This window comes from Geotrypetes seraphini, chromosome 8 (assembly GCF_902459505.1).
Source record: "Geotrypetes seraphini chromosome 8, aGeoSer1.1, whole genome shotgun sequence".
In the NCBI taxonomy this organism is placed as follows: Eukaryota; Metazoa; Chordata; class Amphibia; order Gymnophiona; family Dermophiidae; genus Geotrypetes; species Geotrypetes seraphini.
In genome coordinates this window covers 91381489-91408276 of record NC_047091.1, presented here as the reverse complement: position 1 = coordinate 91408276, position 26788 = coordinate 91381489, and the positions used below count along the sequence as shown (strand labels likewise).

Sequence of the window (26788 nt, the reverse complement as noted above, 5' to 3'; positions counted from 1 at the left end):
AATTCTGGAGGCCGCACCTTCAAAAAGATATAAAAAGAATGGAGCCGGTCCAGAGGAAGGCTACTAAAATGGTGTGGTATGGGATGTCAATCTGGTTCTTGCCAAATTGATGAAGCTTCCATTTGAACCGATGTCTATGGCTCATCTCATATTTCTTACCTCACTTCTGCCAGAAGAGTGAGTGAACTTAAAGCATTGGTAACGGATCCACCATTTATAGTGTTCCACCATGACATGGTTGTGCTTCACACTCATCCGAAGTTCTTACCAAAGGTTGTAACTGAATTTCATCTCAATCAGTCGATTGTGCTTCCAGTATTTTTTCCAAAGCCTCATTCTCATTCTGGAGATTCGGCTCTTCATACTCTGGACTGCATACATTAGCTTACTATTTGCAAAGGACTAAATCACACAGATCATCTCAACTTTTCATCTCGTTTGATCCTAGCAAGTTGGGGCATCCTATTTGAAGAGAACGATATCCAACTGATTGGCTTTCTGCATATCGTTCTGTTACACTCAGGCTGGGCTGTACTTGTTGAGTTGGTCACAGCCCATAAAGTTCTATGGCAGCTATGGCAGCTTCTGTAGCTTTTCTTTGCTCTACTCCTATTGATGAGATCTGCAAAGCTGCTACCTGGTCCTCAGTTTATACTTTCACCTCATAATATTGTTTGGAATCTTTTTCCATACGGGATGGGCACTTCGGCCAGTCAGTATTACAAAATTAATTTTCCTAAAAGGCCAACACTCCCACCATGCCATTCTGATTAGCTTGGAGGTCACCCACATGTGAGAATATGCTGCCTGCTTGTCCTGGGATAAAGCACAGTTACTTGCCGTAACAGGTGTTATTCAGGGACAGCAGGCAGATATTCTTACAACCCACCCACTGCCCCTGGTTGGCTTCTTAGCTGGCTTACTGAACTGAGGAGCCTCGCGCCTATGTCTGGTGGGAAGGCACTCACAGTGCAGTCGTTCACAAACTTTGTAAAGTTCTTAAAGTGGCGATGCATTTGGGACCTTCCATACCGGGGCTTCGAGGATGACGTCACCCACATGTGAGAATATCTGCCTGCTGTCCCTGGATAACACCTGTTACGGTAAGTAATTGTGCTTTATGTACTTATCCTGGTAAGCTCTTTTCCAGTAAATAGGTGAGACATTCTAGACTCCCCACCGTGTCCTTCCTCCGCCTGCTTACAGTTTTCAGTCTCTTTATGCTTCTCCAAGCTGATTCTTGGATATCTGTCAACCCTTGGAGGCTGGGAAGAATTTGTGTATATGTTTCAGTTTTATATGGGAGTAGTTTTTGAGCTCCTTTGAATCCTGTGTTGGCGGTTAACATTACTGTTAATTCTTGAACAGAACAGTTTGTTTAATCCTGTTGCTACAGGTGCCTCTACTTCGCGTGTATTGGGTGGCTCTCAGTGCTTGTGTTCTAACTGTAGGTAGAGCTAGAGAACACAGCGAAGTACAGCAGAGGAAGAGTGAAAAATCAGGAGTGGATTCCTTCTGCAGCTGAATGCGGCTATGGGGAAATAACCCATTGGTCTAGAATGTCTCGCCTATCTACTGAAAAGAGCTTACCAGGGTAAGTACATAATCTCCTTTTTGTTCATCTGACCATTTAAAAATCACTCTGCATTATTATTTAGAGATTAGTACTTTTTTTTTTTTTATTGCATATGCAATTCATTGGTAAATGGCATTTGCTATTGTCTGGAAGAATATACATTGTGGTTAATCTTTTAAAATATGAGTAAGTACATGTTGATTGGAGTTCTCCATTCACTTAAAAGCACTAGACCTCATTTCAAAGCCTGGTGGTAGTTTTGCATATTAGAAACACGCTCATCTTTTTAAAGGCATTTAAAAAATATAAGTCTGCTTCTTGAAATAAATAAATATTTAAATAATACAAAAGCATTCAGCTAACATTATCCTTTCTTTTGTGTTTTATTTCTTCTTGCATGCTTTCTTTTTAGCTTGAAATGGCGATTGAAAACCTACAAAAAAATGAAGGCATTACATCTCACAAAAGCAGTTTACTAAATAGTCATGTAAGTTAATATTTGATTTTAAGACTATTCCTTCCTTTAGAGTTAAAATTTGTTATTCTCCGAGGAGAAGCAAATATAATATTCTCACATGTGGGTGACATCATCCACAGAACCCGGTACAAGCACAAACCAAGTGTACTTTCACTTTAAATTTTAAGGTAGTGCCCGTACTGCATGCATGCTGGTGCCTTCCTGCCTGATGTTGGCTTGTGAGACCATCAGTTCTTTGTTTTCTATAGCGTTGAGAAACTTTGTTTTCAGTGTTCTCTTCAATGAGTATCTTTTTCAAATTTTGGTGCCTTCCCATCATTTTTTTTCTTTCAGTTTTGTTGTCATTTCTTATTTTGTCCAAGTTATTCGTTCCTAACAAGTTTTGTTCATTATCCCAGGACAAGCAGGCAGCATATTCTCACATGTGGGTGACGTCATCCACGAAGCCCTGGTACGGACAGTATTAAAAGTGTTTTTAGAAACTTCGCGACTGCCTGCACCCCGCATGCACGAGTGCCTTACCACCTGATGTAGGCTCAGTGGCGTACCAAGGGGGGGGCGTGGGGGGCGGTCCGCCCCGGGTGCCAAGCCCTGAGGGGGTGCTCTCGGTCCGGTCCGTTTTCCCCCCCCCCTGCGCCGGGTGTCGCGTTTGGAAACAGCCTGCAGCAAGATCGCGATGCTAGCGATCTTTGCCTGATTCGGCTGTTTCCTCCGCCACGGTCCCGCCCCCTCCTCTGATGTCAGAGGAGGGGCGGGACCGCAGCGGAGGAAACAGCCGAAGCAAGCAAAGATCGCTGGCATTGCGCGATCTTGCTGCAGGCTGTTTCCCCAGGGAAATGAAGCGTGGAGGCCAGGGGAATGAGCAGTGCTTCGTGGTGGTGGTGGTGGGGCCGAGCGGTCCTTCCAGGTAGTGGGGGGGGCAGCAGGCCTTCAGGGTGGGGCAGGCAGGCAGACCTTGTTGAGGGGGGAGACAGGCCTTCAAGGGGGACAGGCAGGCCGTCGGGGGGGGGTGCAGGCCTTTGGGGGGGACAGGCCTTCAAGGGGGACAAGCAGGCCTTCGGGGGGGGTGACAGGCCATCGGGGGGGGATGCAGGCCTTCGGGGAGGGACAGGCCTTCAAGGGGGGGACAGGCAGGCAGGCCTTCAAGGGGGGGACAGGCCTTCGAGGGGGGTGTAGGCCTTCGGGGGGGTGCAGGCCTTCAAGGGGAGGGACAGGCCTTCGGGGGGGCAGGCCTTCAAGGGGAACAGGAAGGCAGGCCTTCAAGGGGGGGGACAGGCCTTCGGGGGGTGCAGGCCTTCGGGGGGGGGCAGGCCTTCAAGGGGGACAGGCAGGCCATCGGGGGGGGTGCAGGACTTCAGGGGGGGGGACAGGCCTTCTGGGGGGGACAGGCCTTCAAGGGGGACAAGCAGGCCTTCAGGGGGGGTGACAGGCCGTCGGGGGGGGTGCAGGCCTTCGGGGAGGGACAGGCCTTCAAGGGGGGGGACAGGCAGGCAGGCCTTCAAGGGGGGGACAGGCCTTCGAGGGGGGTGTAGGCCTTCGGGGGGGGTGCAGGCCTTCAGGGGGGGCAGGCCTTCAAGGGGAACAGGCAGGCAGGCCTTCAAGGGGGGGGGACAGGAATTCGGTGGGGGCAGGCCTTCAGGGGGGGCAGGCCTTCAAGGGGAGCAGGCAGGCAGGCCTTCAAGGGGGGACAGGCCTTCAGGGGTGGGATGCAGACCTTTAAGGGGAGGACAGGCCTTCAGGGGAGGGGGGGCTCTGGTGTAGAAGTACACGGAGGGAAGGGGGAGGGGTTCAAAGAGATGTGCATATGCCGGACTTTGAGTGGGAAGAAATAATGGTTCTGAAAATAGAGGAGAGAGAGAGATGATGGACATGGGTTTTAGGGAGGGAAGGAACAGAAAGGGAGAGAAGTTGGACACAAGGGATGGTGTGGAGGGGGGGATAAAGATACTGATTAGGAGGGTAGTTGGGAAAAGAAAGGGAGAGATGGTGGACCCTGGGGTGGTGGGGAAGGAGGGAGAGCTGCTGGATGAAAGGGTAGTTAAGAAAAGGTGGATCTGTGGAGGGAGACGAAAAAATGAAAGATGCCAGACATCCAGGGGAGAGAAGGGAAACGGAAGGGGAGGACAGAGATGGCAGATGGATGGTTAGCATGGAGAAAGAAGAAAGAAGGAGACCCTGGCAAGCAAGTTATCAGAAGACAACCAGAGCCTTGGACCAACAAGATTTGAAAAATAACCAGACAACAAAAAGGTAGAAAAACTAATTTTATTTTCTGTTTTGTGATTACAATATGTCAGATTTGAAATGTGTATCCTGCCAGAGCTGGTGTTAGACCGCAAACGTGAGCTAGGATTTAACAGAGAGAGGAAAAGTCCTTTTTGTTTCTTTATTTTATTTACACCACAGCGCCAGTGTGGTTAGGAGAAGCCAAAGTGGGGTGAAAAAGCTATAAAATAAACCCACCAGGATGTTTGAAAAAAACACCCAATTGGGCAGGAAAATCGAATCGATAAACCAATACAATAGGCTGAATCGAATCGAAATTTTTTTTCCTGAATCTGGCAGCACTAGTTTGTGCTACTGTCTTAGACTTTAGGACCTGGGATTGGGGAGAGATGGCATCCTCAGTACTTTATAATGCAAGTGAAATGAGGATTTGGTCAGATTTTTGAAGGGTCTGCACTCTGCAGAAGAAAAATATTGTATAGGCCGGGGACATGAGACAGCAGGAAATGGGAACTTTTCTTCCTTCTATTTTTGTGAATGGAAAGGCTGAAAATGTCAGAGAGTTCAGTTAAAATATGTGCTTTATAAGAAAATATAATAATGTGTTTTATAAAGTTTATAGCATTGCTGGCCTACCCGGAGAGGTGTTCCTAGTGTTGGTGGTGGCAGCGTGTCAATGTGTTGAGAGGAAGAGGTGATCTGGGAAATTCTGCTGAGTAAACTCCGGGCCCATTTCCACCCCCCAGTTAGTCCACTCCACTCAACTGGTTCACACACTGAGTGGGTCTTTGGGTGTTGTTCCTGGGTAGTTGTTTTGGGATCTCTTCCAGTGGTTTGTCAGCATCTCCTTCTGGTCCAAGGAAGGAAACTTTATTAACCTTAGCACTGACCTACAGAATATGTTTGTAACAGCGCTGCTTGTGTGGGATTAGTCTATGTAGTGATCGAAAGAAAAAACCAGACCTTTGCACATTTTTGCACTATATGGTGGGTGTATGAAGAGATTCACATTTCCTGCACAGCTAAGTCCATGTGAAGTTACCTTGTGCTGTATTTGACATCTAGCAAAGTCTCTGTTTGGAAGGAAAGATCTCAGCTTAAAAATGAAGTGGCCAGAAGTTATGGTAAAAGCAGATAGCGTAGCTGGTTTTAAGAAAGGTTTGGACAAATTCCTGGAGGAAAAGTCCATAGTCTGTTATTAAGACATGGGGGAAACATCTGCTTGCCCTGGATCGGTAGCATGGAATGTTGCTACTCTTTGTGTTTTGACCAGGTACTAGTGACCTGGATTGGCTTCCATGAGAATGGGTTACTGGGCATGATGGACCATTGGTCTGACCCAGTTAGGCTATTCTTATGTTATGTTCTCATCTGTAAGGGCCTTTGTTTTTTCTCTTCTTATTTTAATGTATGTTTTTTCTGAGAACTTATCAGTGTTTTTTATAATGGGAACAAAAATGGAAGAGAATTAATGTGTGTGGAATGGGGGGGGGGGTAACTAATTTCTTTAGCTAAATAATTCAATCCACCTCAACCAGACATAGGAGAACTCACGCACCATTCACACACCCTCCAACCAAAAACGTCAAAAGAAAAAAACAGTTCGACAACCTCCTAGCCATTCGAGCTGCAACACTCGACCCCCAACTTTACAACCTATTGACCTCGACCACAAACTACAAAACCTTCAAAAAAGAAATAAAAACCCTTCTATTCAAAAAACACATAAAACCGAACTAACACAATCAGAACTGTCCCAAGCATCACCTGCAACTACTCCATATGTACTTCTGATGTCATGACAATTCAGACATAATTTATGTTATGTTATGGTATGTTTGGAATAATGGTTACATATATGAGGTTCAATAAAAGAAAATTTTCACTGCCTGTTTCTATTATGACCATTTATTTAGTTTCATGGTTATTACAAAAAATATTTTTTTATATGGGGGGGATGTCAAAAAATTATGGGCCCCGGGTGCCACATACCCTAGGTACACCACTGCGTAGGCTTCAGTTCCTTTAGCTCTTCATTTTCCGCAGAGCGAAAAAGTATTTTTCTGACTGAAAGCCATCAGTTTGTGTTGCCTTCCCGCTTCACGTTTTTTTTCTGACTAGTTGTTCTAGTGTATCTTTTTTCTTTGTCTTATTTATTTTCTTTAAAAAAAATTCTGTAGGAAAGAAAACTAAGTTTGTTTGTTTTTTTTCTTTTCTCGTTGGCTTTGGCCTTTGGGGTTTCCCTTGGGCCAAAATTGAGTTTAATTTTGCTGAAGCCATTTTTCCATCCATGTCGAAACAAGTTTGAAGTTTATTAAAATTTGTTAACCTGCTTATCATATTTCTAAGCAGCGTACATATTGAAAAATAAAAAAATCATGGATTATAATTATACTTCAAAAGACTGTAAGACGACATGACAATATTATACATACAAGGTGAAACATAAGGATGAAGGGTAGAAATACAATATTAAATAGAGTAAAACAAGAAATATTATTATCCCAGGACAAGCAGGCATGATATTCTCACATGTGGGTGACGTCATCTACGGAGCCCCAGCGCGGACAGCTTTTCAAGCAAACTTGATTGAAGTTTCAAGTTTGCTACACTGCACCACGCATGTGCATGCCTTCTTGCCCACTAGAGGGCGCATCCCCACCTCGTGGTCCTCAGTTCAGTTTTTTCCGCGGAGCCAGAAGCCCTGTGGAAATTGTGCTCTTTAGCTTTTGCCTTCTGACACCGCGGCTGGGTGTTTTCGCTCGGTCGCTGTGTTTCATTTGTTGTTTTTCTTCGTTCGTGTATTAGTTAACGTAAAAAAAAAAATAAATAAAGGTTTTTGTTCGGCTCCGGGGGCTCCCGGTAGCCGCAGCCATGGGACATCGTTCGTTCCCGGCCATTTTTTGAGTTCATGTCCCGTCCCTTGACGGGCTTTAAAAAGTGCACCCGATGTGATCGGTTGCTCTCTATCACCGATCCACACCGGTGGTGCTTGCTCTGCCTGGGTCCTGAGCATCCTACAGAGTCCTGTGATAGGTGCTCGACTTTTCAGTCTCGAGCGCTCCGCCGACGCCGTGTCCGAATGGCGGAGCTCTTCGCTGTGGACCCCGCGGCGGCAAAGGCCTCGACGTCGGCCTCGGCTTCGGCCCCGGCCTTGACCTCGGCCTTGGGTACCTCAACCTCGCCGCGACCTTCGGCTTCATCCAAGCCTGCTACCTCGACGAAGCCTGCCCAGGGTAAGTCCTCGCTTCCTTCCTCGACTCCAGGGTCTGCGAAGAAGCCATCCTCGGGCTCCTCGACGGCGGGTGGGTCGTCCTCGGCCCCGCCCCGAGTGTCGAAGTCGGGTGCCCCGAGGGAATACTCGAGACCGAGGTCGCCCTCCAGGGAGCACCCGACGGCCCCGGACCTACCCGCCATGATGGGGGTTCCGGTCTTCCAGGACCTGCTCCAAGCGCTGATTGCCTCGGAGCTGTCCGGGGCCCTCGCACACCTGCAGCCGGCTTCGGCCTCGACTGCTCCGGCCTCGTCCTCGACTGCTCCTGCGTCGGCGGCCTCGGCCTCGGTCCCCTCGGCTTCGGCCCCCGGGGTTCTCCCGGTCTTGACCCCGACCTTGCCCTCGACCTCGGCCTCGGTTGACCAACCTGAGCGGAGCGTGCGGCCTCGGGACAAGTTGCGTCGGGTTAGGAGGATCTCTTCTTCTTCCTCTTCCTCGAGGTCCTCCTGGGGCTCCTCGCCCTCGGGCCGGCCTCGGGCGAGGCGTCGGCCGAGGAAGCCCAAGCGTTCTTGGGGTTCTCCTCGGAGACGCGGTCGCTCCTCGCCGACTGGGGGTGAGACGTTGCGGGTCTCGGAGCTCCGCCTCGACAACCCGAGGCTTTTCCGTTCCTCCGAGGGCAGGGGTTCGAGAGGCTCCTCGCTGAGACGGAGGGGGCGTGCCTCGGTGCCTCGTACCCCGGGGACTTCTCCCAAGGGCTCCTCGGGGCATAGGCGATCCCCGACCCCTTCAAGGTCCCTGGATGTGGCCTCCTGGGGTTCGATGTCTAGTAGGGAGCCTCAGTATTCCCGTGAGGTTTCCCCCTCCTTTTTGGCGGCATGGGCTTCCCGGACTCCTTCCCCGCCTTCCAGGCCCTCCTCATTTTCCAGATTCTTGCAGGATATGGCACGTGCTTTGGACCTGGACTTACTCGCGGGTTCTCAATATACGAAGGAGTTTTTGGAGAAGCAAGACTTGCCCACTCCTCGGCTGCCTCTCAATAAGGTCCTCCACCAGACCTTCCTGAGAAATTTGGAATCCCCTCTTACAGTCACAGCGGTGCTGTCTAAGATGGAGTCCAAGTACCGGACCATCCCATGTAAGGGCTTCGAGAAGACACAACTGTCTCACCAGTCGTTACTTGTCGAGTCGGCGCTGAAGAAATCGCAGCCCTCGAGGGTTTCGGCGGCAGCCCCTCCCGGACGGGAAGGGCGGACCCTGGACAAGTTTGGTCGCCGCCTCTATTCCAATTCATTGATGGCTACCAGGGTCCTCAATTATGCCTTTACATTTTCCTCCTATCTTCGACGCATGGTGAAAGACTTGCCCCGTTATCATGGGGTCATGCCAGTTTCCCATAAGGAGGGGTTTGCTACTTTCATGGCCAATTTGTCTCAATTGCGTCTGTACCTGTTCCACGCTGTTTACGACGCATTTGAACTGGCCTCGAGGGTCTCCGCCTTTGCAGTGGCGATGCGCCGGCTGGCATGGCTCCGTACGGTTGATATGGACCCGAACTTGCAGGAGCGTCTGGCCAATCTACCGTGTGTGGGCTCAGAATTGTTTGATGAGTCCCTGGAGGCGGCGACCAAACGTCTGTTGGAACAGGAGCGCTCCATTGCCTCCTTGGTCCGTCCTAAACCTTGGGCCCCGCTGCAGAAGCCATTTAGACCTCCCCCGCGGCGATACCCGCAAAAGTCCACGCCGGCTTTCTCTAGGCCTCCGCCCCGGCGCCCCCCGCAACAGGGTAGAGCGGGCCAACCAAAACCTCAGGCGCAGGGGGTGTCCAAGCCGGCGCCGTCTTTTTGATGTGATGTGCGGATGGGGGCGGGCCCCCTCCGCACTCTCGCCGGACCCCCTTCCCATCGGGGGTCGGCTGCGGGCCTTTCATGCGGCCTGGACCGGGATCACCTCAGATGCTTGGGTGCTTCGGATCATCTCTGAGGGCTACTCGCTAAATTTCTTCGCCATGCCGCCGGAACATCTGCCGGGGGCTTCTCCGTGCAATCGAGCCCAGCTTCCTCTACTTCTCGCGGAAGCCAGGGCCTTGTTGAGCCTTCGGGCGGTGGAGCGGGTACCCCCCGACCAGCGGGGGCGGGGTTTTTACTCCCGTTACTTTTTGGTCCCAAAGAAGACCGGGGACTTACGCCCCATTTTGGACCTCCGGAAGCTCAACAAGTTCCTGGTCCGGGAGAAGTTCCGTATGTTGTCGCTTCCGGTTTTATACCCTCTTTTGGAGGAAGGGGATTGGATGTGCTCCCTGGACTTGAAGGAAGCATATACTCATGTTCCGGTGCATCCCGCCTTCCGCAAGTTCCTACGGTTTCAGGTGGGGGAGTTGCACCTTTAATATCGGGTCCTCCCCTTCAGACTGGCTTCGTCCCCTCGAGTTTTCTGGGGCTACAGGTCTTTCCCTACCTGGACGATTGGCTGATCAAGGCATCGACCAGAGAGGGGGTTATTTCAGCGACCCAACAGACTATCATCTTCCTTCAACGTCTGGGGTTCGAAGTGAACTTTCCCAAGTCTCAATTGTGCCCGACTCAATCCCTTCAGTTTATCGGAGCCGTGCTGGACACAGTTCACCTCCGTTCGTTCCTCCCCACCCCCTCGGTTGGAGGCCCTGCTTCGATTGAGTCGCCAGGTTTCGCTGAGGCCTGTATTATCGGCTCAGCGCATAATGATTCTTCTGGGCCATATGGCATCGACGGTCCACGTTACTCCGTTCGCCCGCTTGCATCTGAGGCTTCCTCAGTGGACCTTGGCCTCGCAGTGGCGTCAGGATCGCGACTCAGTCTCTTGTCCGATAACGGTGACTCCTTCTTTGAGACGCTCGCTCCGTTGGTGGACCAACTCTTCCAATCTTTCCGGGGGTTTGCTCTTTCTCGTTCCTCCGCATCGCAAGGTCCTGACCACGGACTCCTCGGAGTACGCGTGGGGGGCTCATCTCGACGGTCTGCGGACTCAGGGTCTATGGTCGGCAGAGGACCGTCTTTGTCACATCAATGTGTTGGAGCTTCGTGCCATTTTTCTGGCTGCTCGAGCGTTCTGCCACCTGCTGCACGATCAGGTAGTCCTCGTGCGGAAGGACAACCAGGTGGCGATGTATTATGTGAACAAGCAGGGGGGAACGGGCTCTTGGTCCCTGTGCCGGGAAGCTCTGCGCCTTTGGGAATGGGCGGTCTCCCAGAACATCTTCCTACGTGCGGTTTACATTCAGGGAGAGAGGAACTGTCTGGCAGACAAACTCAGTCGTCTTCTCCAGCCGCATGAGTTGTCGCTGAACTCCCGGGTTCTGCGTGAGGTCTTCGACCGCTGGGGAACTCCTCAGGTGGATCTGTTTGCCTCCCCGGAGACTCGCAAACTGCCCCTCTATTGTTCTCGGATGTACTCCCGGGACCGTCTCGAGGCCGATGCCTTCCTCCTCGACTGGGAGGGGAGGTTCCTTTATGCGTTCCCTCCTTTTCCTCTGATCTTGAGGACGCTGGTACATCTCAAATCGGCCAGAGCCACTATGATTCTCATTGCGCCTCGTTGGCCGTGGCAGCACTGGTTCTCCCTGCTCCTGCAACTCAGTGTCAGGGAGCCTCTACTTCTGGCTGTTTTTCCCTCTCTTCTGTCTCAGAGTCGGGGTTCGCTGTTACATCCCAATCTTCAGTCGTTACATCTGACTGCTTGGTTCCTTTCCCCTTGACTTCAGTTCCTGTTTCTCAGTCTGTGAGGGAGATTTTGGAAGTCTCGCGCAAGGTCTCGACTAGGCTTTGTTATTCCCAGAAGTGGACCAGATTTTCATCCTGGTGTTCCTCGAACCATCTGGACCCGATTTCGGTTCCAGTGTCTTCGGTGCTGGAATATTTGTTGCATCTGTCTAGGTCTGGACTAAAGACGACTTCCATTCGGGTGCATCTCAGTGCCATTGCGGCGTTCCATCGGCATCTCGAGGGTCGGTCTCTTTCTCTTCATCCTCTGGTAACTCGTTTCATGAGGGGTCTTGTGAATGTTCACCCTCCTCTGAAACCTCCTCCTATAGTTTGGGATCTTAATGTGGTCTTAGCTCAACTGATGAAGCCTCCTTTTGAGCCTATCGACAAATCTCATCTTAAGTTTCTCACTTGGAAGGTGGTCTTTTTGCTCACGTCCGCTCGTCGGATTAGTGAGCTGCAGGCTCTGGTTGCGGATCCACCTTTTACGGTGTTTCATCATGACAAGGTGGTTCTTCGCACACATCCTAAATTTTTGCCTAAAGTTGTGTCTGATTTCCACCTCAATCAGTCCATTGTTCTTCCGGTGTTTTTTCCGAAGCCCCACTCTCATCCTGGTGAGGCGGCGCTTCACATGCTTGACTGTAAGAGGGTGTTGGCCTTTTATCTCCAACGTACCAAATCTCATCGGAAGGTTCCTCAATTGTTTTTGTCCTTTGATCCTAATCGGTTGGGACGTCCTGTTTCCAAGCGCACCTTGTCCAACTGGTTGGTTGCTTGTATTTCTTTTTGCTACGCTCAGGCTGGTCTCACGCTCCATGGTCGAGTCACGGGGCATAAGGTCCGGGCTATGGCAGCTTCTGTTGCTTTCCTCCGGTATACTCCTGTGGAGGACATATGTAAAGCTGCTACTTGGTCTTCGGTTCATACGTTCACCTCCCACTACTGTCTGGACACTTTGTCCAGAAGCGACGGCCGGTTTGGCCAGTCGGTGTTACGTAACCTGTTTTCCTAAATTGCCATCCTCCCACCTGCCCTTTTTTGGTTGGCTTGGAGGTCACCCACATGTGAGAATATCATGCCTGCTTGTCCTGGGATAAAGCACAGTTACTTACCGTAATAGGTGTTATCCAGGGACAGCAGGCATATATTCTCACAACCTGCCCTCCTCCCCGGGGATGGCTTCTTTGCTAGTTATGAAACTGAGGACCACGAGGTGGGGATGCGCCCTCTAGTGGGCAAGAAGGCATGAACATGCGTGGTGCAGTGTAGCAAACTTGAAACTTCAATCAAGTTTGCTTGAAAAGCTGTCCGCGCTGGGGCTCCGTAGATGACGTCACCCACATGTGAGAATATATGCCTGCTGTCCCTGGATAACACCTGTTACGGTAAGTAACTGTGCTGTACAGTAGGGGAAGGGATCCTGAGTGTGCTAGTCTAGATTGAGGAGGAAGAGAAATCATAAGTCAAACGCATCTCTAAAAAGGAAAGTATTCAGATTAGATTTGAAGCGATCAAGTGAAGGTTCTCCTCTTAGGTGACTTGACTTGGAATTTCATAATTCGGGGGCATTTACTGAGAAGATAGAAGAGCGGATGGTGTCATATATAATTTGTCGCATTGAGGGGATATCTAGAAGATATTGGTTGCTTGAACGGAGAGATCAGTTGGGGGCATAGGCGGTTAGAAGTCTTATCTAGAAATTTTGGTGAATGGGAGGATCATATTTTAAATGCTAGAAGTAGAATTTTAAAGGTTATACTGTGAGAGATGGGGAGCCAATGTGTATTTTTCAAAAGAGGTGTAACGTGATCATGCTTTTTAGTTATCAATTTGATTGCTGTATTTTATATTATTTGTTGGTGTCAGTGGCCTATTTCTTTCACTGACCCTCATAGTTGGTGTTTGCAGTGTTTAGGCCATGAGCACAGGGTGGGTACTTGTGCCTGGTGTTCTACCTTATGGACGCGCTCTATCATAGCCCATCTTCTTCAGCAGGAGAAGTTGTTTGACGCAGCCATCAACATCGAAGACTCCTGCATTGACATCGGTATTGGAAGATTTTGCACCATTGAGGAAGCCAGCTAAGAAGCAATCCGCTTCCCAACCAGCTTTGCAGGTAGCAACAGCATTGGGTCCCTTGATGCAGACCAAACAGCGACGCCAATATTCACCACTATTGTGGCTCGTCTATCCTTCAAGGTGTGCATCCAAGTCGAGGTCACCCTCTCCGAGGCAAGCTGCTGCACCGATGGTACTGGCAGATAAGAGAACATTACAGGTGCTTTCATTTAGGGAAAAGTTCAATGAAGTCTTCCAGAGTGTGATATTTTCAAGATACCCAGTCTGAGCATAGCACCATGAGGCCCCACGGTACCGCAGTCTGCTCTCCTTCAGAATGTCGACATGAACCTTCACTAAGACATCATCATTCCTCGGCTCAACATTTAACTCCCTGACATTGATCATTGCATCGAAGGTCCAGCTCTCCATCAGTGCATCAATCCACTACTTTGATGCATCAGCGTTCTTCTACTCAGTGCTCGAGGTCAAGGAAGCATCGATCTTCATCGCATACTTCAAAGCGCAAAAGAGCTGTTCACCAATTCTCCTCATCATCTTCCTTGGATTGGTACCGAAGACGACGTAAGCATTGATCTCCTTGACGCACAGCTTCTTCAAAGCTTCTATATGATTCTGATTTGCATTCTGAATTAGAAGATGACCTCACTGGTTCTGCAACTGAGGCTTATGACACCTCTTCAGAACCGTCTCCACAAAAAACTCCTCCGAAAACAAGATCTCCTACAGAAAGACTGTCTTTTACTAAATATATTAAACAGTTAGGCAAAGACTTACCTGTCAGACTGGAAGCTGACTCTAGCTTCAGTGTTGTATACTTAGAAACATAGAAACATGACGGCAGATAAAGGCCAAATGGCCCATCTAGTCTGCCCATCCACAGTAACCATCATCTCTTTCTCTCTCTGAGAGATCCTACATGCCTATCCCAGACCCTCTTGAATTCAGACACAGTCTCTGTTTCCACCACCTCTTCCGGGAGACTGTTACACGCATCCACCACCCTTTCTGTAAAAAAAGTATTTCCTCAGATAACTCCAGAGCCTATCATCTCTTAACTTCTTCTATGCCCTCTCATTGCAGAGTTTCCTTTAAATGTCTCTTATCATATCTCCCCTCTCCTGCCTTTCCTCCAAAGTATACAGATTGAGATCTTTAAGTCTGTCCCCATACACCTTATCACGAAGACCACACTTGGAAGCTTTGGACTTTGATGAGCCTCCCAAAGAGCCCCTCAAATTACCACTGCATGGCATTCTTAAACAGACTCTCTTCAAGAATTGGGAAATGCCTCTGACCGTCACAGTAGCTCCAAGAAAACTTGATTCCATTTACAGAATCATTTCTTCTCTGGGGTTTGATAAACCCCAGCTTCAGCATCAGTCATTATTTTTAGAATCAACCTTGAAAAAGTCTTTTGCTTTGAGGATCTATGCCTCAGCGCCACTAGGGCAAGGAGGCCAGACTATGGAAAAATTTGGATGTCACTTTTGCCAAAATTCTATGTTAGCGAACAGAGTCCTTATTTACAATTTGTACATGTCCTGTTATCTTAAGCATCTGGTACAAAAATTGCCCACTTTTGACAAATATATTCCTGCACAACATCTTCAGGAATTTCACAATGCCTAGCGTGGTTGAGAGTCTCAGATATAGACATCAACCTCCAAGACAGAATGGACGTTGTCCATCACGACATTCTACTCTACCAACTTTCCGAGATTGGCATCACCTCCACCGTTCTTGAATGGTTCTCAAAATTCCTTCGCTCCCGCTCCTACATTGTTAACATGAATGGTACCTCTTCCTCCCCCTGGACACCAATCTGTGGAGTCCCGCAAGGTTCACCTCTTTCTCCTATCCTCTTCAACATCTATATGTCCTCCCTAAAACTCCTCCATCTATCCCCCTTTGAAACAATTTACACCTATGCTGATGACATCCTTGTCCTTCTCGAGACCAACTCGAACCTCACCGATCTCCCATTGAACATATCCTCCTGTATCTCAAACTTCCAATCTTGGGCCCACTCCGTCCAAATGAAATTGAACGAATCCAAGACAAAACTACTTTGGCTTGGCCCAAAATTAGCTCAGCTACCCCCCTCAATCCCACTGCCTTCCGGCTCCTCTCTGCAGCTCGAATTCTCCAATAAGGTCCTGGGCGTCATCATCGACTCTACACTGTCCTTCAACGACCACCTCAACTCCCTGGTAAAAAAATGCTATTTCAGCCTTCACATGCTGAGATCAGTAAGATCCTGTTTCCATCAAAATCATTTTGCCGTTCTCGTCCAATCCATCATCCTCTCCAGACTGGACTATTGCAATTCCATCTTCATATGCCTAACGAAGAAAAACCTCCACAGACTCCAGCGGATCCAAAACGCCGCGGCCAAACTTATCTTTTCTAAAAGTAAATTCGATCACGTCTCACCACTCCTTTCCAAGCTCCACTGGCTTCCAATATCTTCCAGAGTCCACTTCAAATGCATCAGCCTAACCTTCAAGATCCTCCACGGCATCCTTCCTCCATTAATTCCTCTATCCTGGAATTCCTCGAATCTTAGTACCTCCAGACCTACCCAAAAATCGAAACTATCCTTCCCCTCATTAAAAGGCATCTCCCACCCAGGAAAACTGGGGACTTCCCTCCTCTTCAGATTCACCGAGCTCTGGAATAACCTCACCTCCCCCCTTCGGAACCTGAGTGCTCTCCAACCCTTCCGCAAACATCTGAAAACCTGGCTTTTCTCTAAAATCTAACCTCTCCCCCTCTCTCACATCCTAACTCTCTAACATTCTCCTCCCCTCCGATCTTCATCTAACCCTTTCACTGGAGTTCCTTTCTTATTACAATCCCTGTAAACCGTGCCGAGCTCCACGACCATGGAGATGGCGCGGTATAAAAACCTAAGGTTTAGTTTAGTTTAGTTTAGTTTGGCAAACATTCCATGTTTGGGAGAAGAACCTTTTGGTGATTCTATTGGTAGCCACACAAAAGTTGATTCAACATAAAAAGAACTAGAATTCTTTGGTCACAACGAAGACTAAACCTCCCTCAGCTTCACAGTCATCTAAAACTGCCTCCTCATATCTGAAGTGATTATTCTGCTAAACCTTCTTCATTTTGTCCACCTCAGCAGAAGAACCAAAAGCAACAGCAGCCTCAAAAATCTTATCCAACAGCTCCTCAAAAACCTCAGTCTTTTTGACGTGCTCCTGGAGAGCATAGCTGCTGTCCCTCTTTCTCAGCCTCTTCCTCAGCCAATCAGTGGTAGACTCCAACTATACCATCAATGTTGGACGCTAATAACAACTGATTTGTGGGTTCTCAAAGTCATTCAAAAGGATTACTCTCTTCATTTTATCACTACACCTCCAAATCATCCTCCAAGTCTTCTTTCAACCCTCAGCAGACAAAAAACTGTTTCGCCTGGTACAACAACTGACATCCCTCCAAACCAAGAATCTGCAACCCACTCTAATAAAATTTCAGCCCAAGAACTAGCAGATTTCTTCCTCAACAAAGTCAAATTGGTCCAATTGGAAGTTGCAAAGACAGCCACTCCAAAACTTCCCAACACAACTCTACAGAATACACTGAACCCATGAAAGCAGACCAAATCTGGGCTTCATTCACTAACCTTTCCATCCCCGATACCAGTAAACTAATATCAAAACTAGCCTTAAGAAGCAGCCCCCTAGACAACTGTCCTCCATACCTTCTTTCAGCAGCTCCACATAATATCATTAACTGGCTCACCAACTTGCTAAATAGTTCCCTGAACCAAAGGAACCTACCCAAAGAAATGGGTAAAATAGCTTTAACCCCTATACCGAAAGCAGCCCAAGCAGACCTCTCCATAGCATCTAACTACAGACCGATTGCTGGCATTCCGATCCTCACTAAAATCCTTAGTCTCATGTCAGCAAGCAGCTAGCCTCATACATAGAGCAACATTCCTGCCTTCATACATCCCAGTACGGCTTCCGAAAAAAGCACAGCACCAAGCTCCTCATCACTCTAATCACTAAAATCAAACAGTTGCTAAGCTCGGATCATCAGGCAATATTACTCCAATTTGATTTCTCCGCAGCCTTCGACCCAGTGGACCACCAACTACTCCTGGAATAAGAGAGACTGTACTGAAATGGTTTGCTGACTTTCTGCAAAATCGCGAATACCTGGTCAAAAAGCAAGAAGTATACTCCAACCTTTGGAAGGCATTCTGTGGCATCCCACAAGGCTCCCCATTATCCCCAATCCTATTCAATTTATTTATGAGCTCGCTGGGACACATGAAAATGGAAGACGAAACTGTACTATCCTATGCCGACGACATCCTCCTCCTCATCCCACATAACCAATAACCAACCTAATATTGCTCAAGAAATCTCAAACAATATAGATAAAATCCAAACCTGGGCAATGAACAAGAAGTTGAAACTGAACGCCACCAAGACCAAAGCCATTGGTTTCCGCACCGCACAACAGAACGTCATATCTAACCTCACTCTCATCAGGCATCACTCTCACAATGGAAAAATCCACCAAGGTACTCAGCTGCATCTTAGACGACACTCACAATGGAACCACAAACCTTTAACCTTCGGAAAAAGACTATCTACACTATGTGTCAACTGTGACTCACAAGACCATACTTCCACCCACATCATTTTGCTCTGATCGTTCAGATGATGGTCTTACCTCAAATGGACTATTGCAACTCCGTCTTCCTTGGCATCAACACCACTCTTATCCACAAACTGCAGCTCATCCAGAACACAGCCTTTAGACTGATGTGCAAATTAAAGAAATATGATTCAATCACAGCCTTCATCAGGCAACTACACTGGCTCCCAATATTATCCTGAATAATTTTCAAAACTTTATGTATCCTACACCAGATTCTGTACAGAAACTCAGCAGCCTCTCTCATTCAACTATTCTCTACTGTTTGGTCGACATCAAGAAGAATCCTTAACAGAATTCAACTAAACCTGCCATCCACAAAATACCTCCACTACAAGCGAATTTTCCACTCTATGCTTACTTATCTGGGTGTAAAAACCTGGAATGACCTAACAGAAGCAATCAGGAAAGAGACAAACTGCACCGCATTCAGGAAAAACCTGAAGACCCACCTCTTTGACAATTAACTGTTTCAGCTTCTGTATAGCACACCCTACTTCTAGGCCCCTCCCCTTGCTTCTCCTTGCCCCCCTCTACTACTATCCCACTTCCTCTTTGATCTGTCACCTTGAGCTTGTATAGGTTTGTGCAACTCACAAATGGTAGATTAGATCCCTTTTTCTTTGGGAAATAATAATAATTCTATGTGGTTTACAATGATTCAAAGATGGTATGGAATGAGTGAACTTAATAGAGTTAAAAGCTAGTGATTAACAGCTCTAGGGATCAGTTATTGTGGAGAAAGAGTTGTATGGGTCAGCTGCCTAGATACTTCAGGAACAGATATATTTTTAGGTGTTTCCTAAATTCCCCATAAGTAGTCGGTGTAAGCAATTGTTCTAGATCTTTACCCCATAGTGCTGCCTGATGTGAGAAAAGGTGTTGATGATGTCTTTTGAGCTTATATCCTCTAACTGGAGGAGAAACAAAGTTCAAATGTGAGCTTCTCTTATGTCTGTTGGCTGAGAAAGAGAAAAGGTCAGTTATATATTTAGGGGCTAGACCAAATAGTACCTTAAAGCAAAAACGACCAAACTTAAACCACACACGTGCCTCCATCGGCAGCCAATGCAGCTGTCGGTAGTAAGGTGTCACATGATCAAACTTCTTCAGCCTGAAAATCAGTTTGACCGTTGCATTTTGCACTAGTTGTAATTGTCGCAAATTCTTTTGGGAAATTGCCAAATAGGCGATATTACAGTAATCAAGTTAACTCAGTACGAGGGATTGTACCAGAATTCTAAATGCTAACATATCAAAATATGCTCTAATAGACCAAAGCTTCCAGAGAGTGAAAAAATCCTTTCTGATTAAGGAGTCTACCTGGTCTTTCGTGGTTAGGCTCTGGTCTAGTGTTACACCCAATACCTTCATAGTAGACTGAATAGGATAACTAAGCTTGTTGATGCATAGTGGTGTTTTGGTGTCAAGTGGGTGTGGTGAAGCTATGAAAAATTTTGTTTTTTTCTGAATTAAATTTCAGTCTGAATTCAGGCATCCATTGCTCCATCATATTTAGTACTTCTGTTGCCTTGGGAGTAACTTCCGAGAGAGAGTTAGCAAATGGTATGATGATCGTAAAGTCATCTGCGTAACTAAATAATTTTATCCCTAGCTGGGTCAATTTCACACCTAATGAGGACATGTAGACATTGAAAAGCAATGGGGATAGTGAATGCCATAGAGATTACCCCCTGCTCAAAAGAATCAGGGCTTCTATTCCCAATATTTTCTTATCCAAAAAAAGATGAGAGGTCTCTGTCTAATTCTAGACCTCAGAGACTTGAACAAACTCTTAGTAAAAGAAAAGTTTTGCATGTTGTCCTTAGCACCTCTATATCCCCTCTTAGATCAAAATGATTGGCTATGCTCTCTGGATCTATAAGAAGCTTATACCCACATACATGAAACCTTAGAAATTTTCTGTGAGCAGGATGAATTGGTACCATGATCCATGGGTACCATGATCCTCATCACATCCCATTGGCCATGTCAACCATGGTTCCCTCTCCTATAGCTGTCAACTCAGGAACCCTACAAATTACAACTGTTTCCAATACTACTAACACAGAACGATTGCTGTCTCCTTCATCCCAGCCCTCTCTTATTAACACTCGTGGCATGGTATCTCTCACTAAGCACATAAATACATGCTTTCTCTTCCAGTTTTGGCTATCATTGAAGCATCCACACAAAAGTGTTATCTTTCAAATGGACTTGGTTCTGCCTGATACTGTACTTAGGTTCCAACTACTGAAGTCTCCGTCAAAGCTCATTCCAGCCCATCTACACCATCCCACCCATCAAAGCCCTCCCCAGCCCATCCTCAACCAAACGGCCATATACAGACACAGAGGCCCGGATTCTGTATAGGACAGCTCAGGAGATGCGTCCTATACAGAATCGGGCCTACACTAAACCCCGATTCTGTAACCGGCGTCCATGTTACAGACGCCGGTTACAGAATCAGGTTAGAGTAGACGCGGCCGCTATACTTTTCGCTGCAAGGGATCTCTCTGCGGCTATAAGTATAGCGGCCACGGCCGCCTGTCCGATTGCCGGCAGGAGGGTGCCCAAACCCTCCTGCCGGAAGATGCCCCCCCCCGACACTACCGAAAGATTCCCACCCCGACACTACCGATCACCGGCAGGAGGGTGCCCAATCCCTCCTGCCAGAAGACGCCCCCCCTCCGCACCCCCCCAACGTTAACAGCCCTCAAACCTCCCCCCACCAAAGTAACCTTTACTTGTTGGCCAGACGGGCTTTGCCCGTCCAGCCGGCAGGCCCGCCTCGTCGAAATGAGGCGGGCCCGCCCCTTCCCGGCCCATCCCGTGAAGCCTAAGGCCTGATTGGCCCAGACTCTAGAAGCCTGGACCAATCAGGCCTTAGGCATAGCGGGTCCGCCCATCCCCACTTAATCTAAGGCCTGATTGGCCCAGGCGCCTAGGGGTGCGGAAGGGGGGTGTTTTCCAGCAGGAGGGATTGGGCGCCCTCCAGCCGGTGATTGGTAGTGTTGGGGGGGCATCTTTCGGTAGTGTCGGCGGGGGGGGCATCTTCCGGCAGGAGGGTTTGGGCACCCTCCTGCCAGCGATCAGTAGTGTGTGGGGGGGGGAGTCTTCTGGCAGGAGGGATTGGATACGCTCCTGCCGGTGATCGGTAGTGTAGGGGGGCATCTTCTGGCAGGAGGGCTTGGGGACCCTCCTGCCGGCAATCGGACAGGCGGCCGCTATACTTATAGCGGCAGAGAGATCCCTTGCCGCGATAAGAATAGTGGCCGCGTCTACTTACAATGTAGACCAGCATTTTGTTGGCCTACATTATAAGCGTCTCTTCCTCTACTAGGGAGACACGTAGGGCTGCCTAGGTTCGCCTAAGGCCCGCCTAAGGCCCTTAGGCGAGCTTAGGCATCTTGCGGGCCTCCCTAGGCTCCCGGAAGTGCCTTCAATATAGGCGGCCTGCCTGGGGAGCATTTTTTAAAAAAAACTTGCATCCCGATTGGCTGATTAGACAGCTGTAGGACGCCTACAGCTGTCTACAATCGGGACGCACTTTGTAGAATCAGGGCCATACTGTGCAAGCCTGCCCAGTACTGGCCTTAGTTTTTCAATATTTACTATTTTCTGTTTCTAGATCCTCTGTGTTCATCCCACACTTTTTTGAACTCCGTCACCATTTTCCTCTCCACCACTTCTCTCAGGAGCACATTCCAGGCATCCACCACACTCTCCGTTAAGAAGAATTTCCTTACATTGCTCTCGAGTTTACCACCCCCCCCAACCTCAAATTATGTCCTCTGGTTTTACCATTTTCCTTTCTCTGGAAAATATTTTATTCTGTGTTAATACCTTTCAGGTATTTGAACATCTGAATCATATCTCCCCTGTCCCTCCTTTCCTATAATGTATACATATATCAGGGCTTCCAGTCTCTCCTCATACGTCTTGGGCGCAAATTTTTTATCATTTTAATCATCCTCCTTTAGACCGCTTCCAGTCTTTTTGTATCCTTCGCCAGATACGGTCTCTAAAACTGAACACAATACTCCAAGTGGGGCCTCACCAATGATCTGTTCAGGGGCATCAACAAATTCCTCCTTCTACTGGTTACGCCTCTCTTTATACAGCACAGCATCCTTCTGGCAGCAGCCACCACCTTGTCACACTGTTTTTTTGCCTTTAGATCTTCAGACACTATCACCCCAAGGTTCCTGTCCCCCTCCATGCATATCAGACTCTCACCTCCCAGCATATATGGGTAATTCCGATTATTAATCCCCAAATGCAAAACTCTGTATTTCTTTGCATTTAATTTTAGTTGCCAGATATTAGACCATTCCTCTAACTTTTCTAGATCCTTTTTCATGTTTTCCACTCCCTCCTCAGTGTCTACTCTGTTACAAATCATGGTATCATCCTCAAAAAGGCAAACCATTCCTTCTAACCCTTCAGCAATGCCACTCACAAACATATTGAACAGGATCGGCCCCAGCACCAAACCCTGAGGGACTCCACTACTCACCTTTCCTTCCTCCGAGTAACTTCAATTAACCACCACCCTTTGGCATCTGTCCGACAATCAGTTTCTAATCCAGTTCACCTCTTTGGGTCCTAACTTCAGCCCTTCAAGTTTGCTTAAGAGCCTCCTATGAGGAACTGTGTCAAAGGCTTTGGTGAAATCTAAGTAAATTACATCTACCATATGTCCTTGATCCAGTTCTCTGGTCACCCAATCAAAAAATTCAGTCAGGTTTGTCTGGAACGATTTACCTTTAGTAAAGCCATGTTGTCTCGAATCCTGTAACCCATTAGATTCTAGAAAGTTCACTATCCTTTCTTTCAGCAACCCTTCCATTATTTTTCTAACAATTGAAGTGAGGCTTACCGGCCTGTAGTTTCCCACTTCATCTCTGTGATCACATTTGTGAATAAGGACCACATCTGCTCTTCTCCATTCCCCAGGAACTACTCCTGTCTCCAGAGATTTGTTGAACAAGTCTTTAATAAGACCCGCCAGAACCTCTCTGAGCTCCCTCAGTATCCTGGGATGGATCCCGTCCGGTCCCATCGCTTTGTCCATCTTCAATTTTTCAAGTTGTTCATAAACACTTTCCTCCGTGAACGGTGCAGAATCTACTCCATTTTCTTGTATAACTTTGCCAGACAATCTCGGTCCTTCTCCAAGATTTTCTTCCGTGAACAGAAGTATTTGTTTAGAAGTATTTGTTTAGCTTTTTCCTCATCACTCTCCACTAGTGCTGCCCGATTCAGGAAAAATACATTTAGATTTGATTCAGCCTATTGAATTAGTTTTTCGATTCGATTCGATTTTCCTGCCCAACTGGGTGTATTTTTCGTACATCCTGGTGGGTTTATTTTATAGCCTCTTCACCCCCTTTGCCTTCTCCTAACCACACTGGCGCTGTGGTGTAAACAAAATAAACAAACAAAAAAGACTTTTCCTCTTTGTTAAATCCTAGCTCAAGTTTGCGGTCTAACACCAGCTCTGGCAGGATACACGTTTCAAATCTGACATATTGTAATCACAAAACAGAAAATAAAATTTGTTTTTCTTCTTTTGTTGTCTGGTCATTATTCAAATCTTGTTGGTTCCAGGCTCTGGTTGTCTTCTGATAACTTGCTTGCCAGGGTCTCCTTCTTTCTTCTTTCTCTGTGCTAACCATCCATCTGCCATCTCTGTCCTCCACTTCCGTTTCCCTTCCCTTCCCCAGAGGTCTGGCATCTTTCCCTTTTTTCGTCTCCCTCCACAGATCCACCTTTTCCTAACTACCCTTTCATCCAGCATCTCTCCCTCCTTCCCACCACCCCAGGATCCACCGTCTCTCCCTTTCTTTTCCCAACTATCCTCCTATCCAATATCTCTATTCCCCCCTCCACACCATCCCTTGTGTTCAACTTCTCTCCCTTTCTGTTCCTTCCCTCCCTAAATCATCTTCTCTATCCTTCTCCTCTATATTTGGAGCTGTTTCCTCTGCCGGGGTTCCCGCCCCTCCTATGACGTCAGAGACAGGATCGCGGCAGAGGAAACAGCTCTGAAGCAGTTTGCAAAGATCGCTAGCACCGCGATCTCTGCAGGCTGCTCCTATAAGGTAAACGGTGCGGGGAGGCAGGGGGGAAGCCGGACGCCAGTGGGGGAAGCCGGACACCAGCACTTCCCAACTGACCCTCCCCTCTTGCCCTCTGAAGCAGGTGTGGCAGCGGCTGGCCAGTAAGAGCAGCGCTGCCGCTCCTGCTTTAGGGGGTGAAGGGGGATGGTCAGCTGAATCGGGAAGCCGATTTTTTTTATTTTTATTTTTTTTTAATTGATTCGAATCGATTCACCCAAAGTGAATCAGTGAACCGAGTCGAATTGTGAATCGGGCAGCACTACTCTCCACATATCTGTTCCTAGCATCTTTTAGTTTCACAATTCCATTTTTCATCTTCCTCCTTTCACTAATATGTCTGAAAAAAATTTTGTCTCCCTTTTTTACATTTTTAGCCATTTGCTCTTCCGCCTTCACTTTCACTAGATGTATCTGTCTCTCTTGGCTTCTTTCAGTTTCACCCAGGAACACCATCTGTTTTGCCTTTATTTTCTCTGCCACTGGTTTGGAGAACTATGCCGGTTTCCTTTTTCTCTTGTTTTTATTTATTTTCTTCACATTTATTTGCTCCTTTCAGCTTAGACCACTGTTTTTCCACTTCTCTTATGTCCTCCCATCCTAACAGCTCTTTCTTCGGGTACTCTGCCATTTTATTAAAGTCTGTATGTTTGAAATCTAGGACTTTAAGTATTTTGGTCAAGCTCTTCCTATCAAAATGGAGTCTGAATCTGAGCCAAGAGCTAAGCTTTTCGATGCTTTGGATTTTGAACAAATTCCTAAAAACTGTTTAAAGCTCTTGTTCCATAATCTAATGCAAGAAGCCATGTTTAAAAACTGGGAAACTCCTTTACTAATTCCAATAGCTCCAAGAAAGTTGGATTCCCTTTATAGGGTACAATCCTGCCCTGGATTTGATAAAACCCAACTGCAACATCATTCTTTTTTTTTTTTTTTTTTTTTTAGTGAAATCTGCTTTCTAGTTCCAGAACATATGCTAACACTCCACCAGGTAGGGAAGGCCATACTCTGGATAAATTTGGCCACAGGCTATTCCGAACCTCCATTCTCACTAGCCAAATCCTTAGTTACAACTTTTACATGTTCACCTACTTCAAACAACATATGCAGCACCTTTCTCATTTTGAACAGTTCATTCTTGGGAACCAGTTTGCTGACTTTCAACAAACTACCTATGATCTCCTTGAAACTAGAAAATTCATAGCGAGATTAGTGTTGATGCCTTTGATGTAACCTCCCAAGCATCAGCCTTGTCTATTTCTGTTATTTCAAATGTGACTTTGAGTATCGAACTTGGATCCTAATGTCCAGAACCGCCTGGCAAATATTGCTTGTTTAGGAGACGAGCTATTTGATGATAAGATTGAAGAGGCCATGCAAAAGAAACACATGCAAAAGAAACACAAACCTCAGGAGGTGTCAGAAATTCTCCCTTCCCTGGTTTGTTTTCTTTCCTATAACTATTGTAGTTCAATCCCTGCCCTTACTGTATCATGTTGGTCCTGTCCGGTTTGTTATATGTTCTTAATTTGTAATAATGTATCCCGTTTTTAAATTGTATATCGTTTAGAAGTATTATAAGCGATACAATCAAATTTTAAATAAACCTGTCTCTACATTTATTTTATTTATTTATTCATTCAATTTTCTTTACCATTTCCAGGGGAACTCAGAATGTTTACATTAATTTATTCATTTTTTTTGTGTTCAATCTTTTTTATTAAATTTTTTTCATATAACAAAAGAAATATAACAAAACTGTAAGTAAACTTACATAAGTAAACATGTCAGTGCAGTTATCATCATACAGCTATATGTTGTCATCTAAAACAGTCTCATAATTTATTTATGTCCATGTAATATCAATCACATTTGCAATAGTCTAATACTGGTGCCCAAACATTTCGAAAGTGTGGTAGGGAATTAGTTTTCTCCGCTGCAACATATTCATATTTGGAATATAAGCATATAGTGTTCCACCACATATTAAAATTAACAGATGAAAAATCTTTCCAGCAAGATAATATAGTTTTGATCGCCAATAATAATAACACTCTAAGCAATTTAGTACCATATTTGTCTAAAGGTAACTGTAGTGCACAAGGTCCATATATGACAATCGCATAAGACAAAGGCTCTGAAATAGGGAGTAATTTACAAATCATTTCCCATATATTGCTCCATAGTATTTGCAAGTGTGAGCAGTGAAATATCATGTGTTTCAAAGTACCAATTTCTGTGAGACACGACCAGCATCTATTAGATACAGTGCTATTTACCCTAGAGAGCTTGACAGGCGTCCAATAGGCCCTATGATATAAGTACAATACCATTTGTAAAATAGCTGAGGACTTCAGCGCCTTAAAAGATGATAACCAATTATCTCTCCATATCGAATGATCAAAATCCATCTGCGTGTCAGTGGCCCAAATGTCGTACAGAGTAGTTGAAGGACCAAATTTTTTACTATGCAAAAATTTGTACCAGTAAGAGGCCTGACCTGGTTGAGAAACTAAGGCCGTGGACCACGCAAGTATGGTCGGTGTTTCAGAGGTAAGTTTGTTAAGTTGAGGATAAGCTTGAACACAATGTCGTATTTGTAACCATTTGTATTGCTGTAGAGAATCTAACTGAAATAAAGATTTGAGAGTATTGAAG

General features: G+C 46.8%; 1 protein-coding gene across 1 annotated transcript in view; it reads left to right on the top strand.

Annotated features, from left to right (window-relative positions):
- Positions 1 to 26788, top strand: part of RFX2 (regulatory factor X2) — a 447486-nt gene that overhangs the window by 105002 nt on the left and 315696 nt on the right. Inside the window, exon 5 of the mRNA XM_033955018.1 lies at positions 1989 to 2063. Within this exon, the coding sequence (XP_033810909.1) occupies positions 1989 to 2063 (75 nt within the window). The remainder of the gene's footprint in view (positions 1 to 1988; positions 2064 to 26788) is intronic.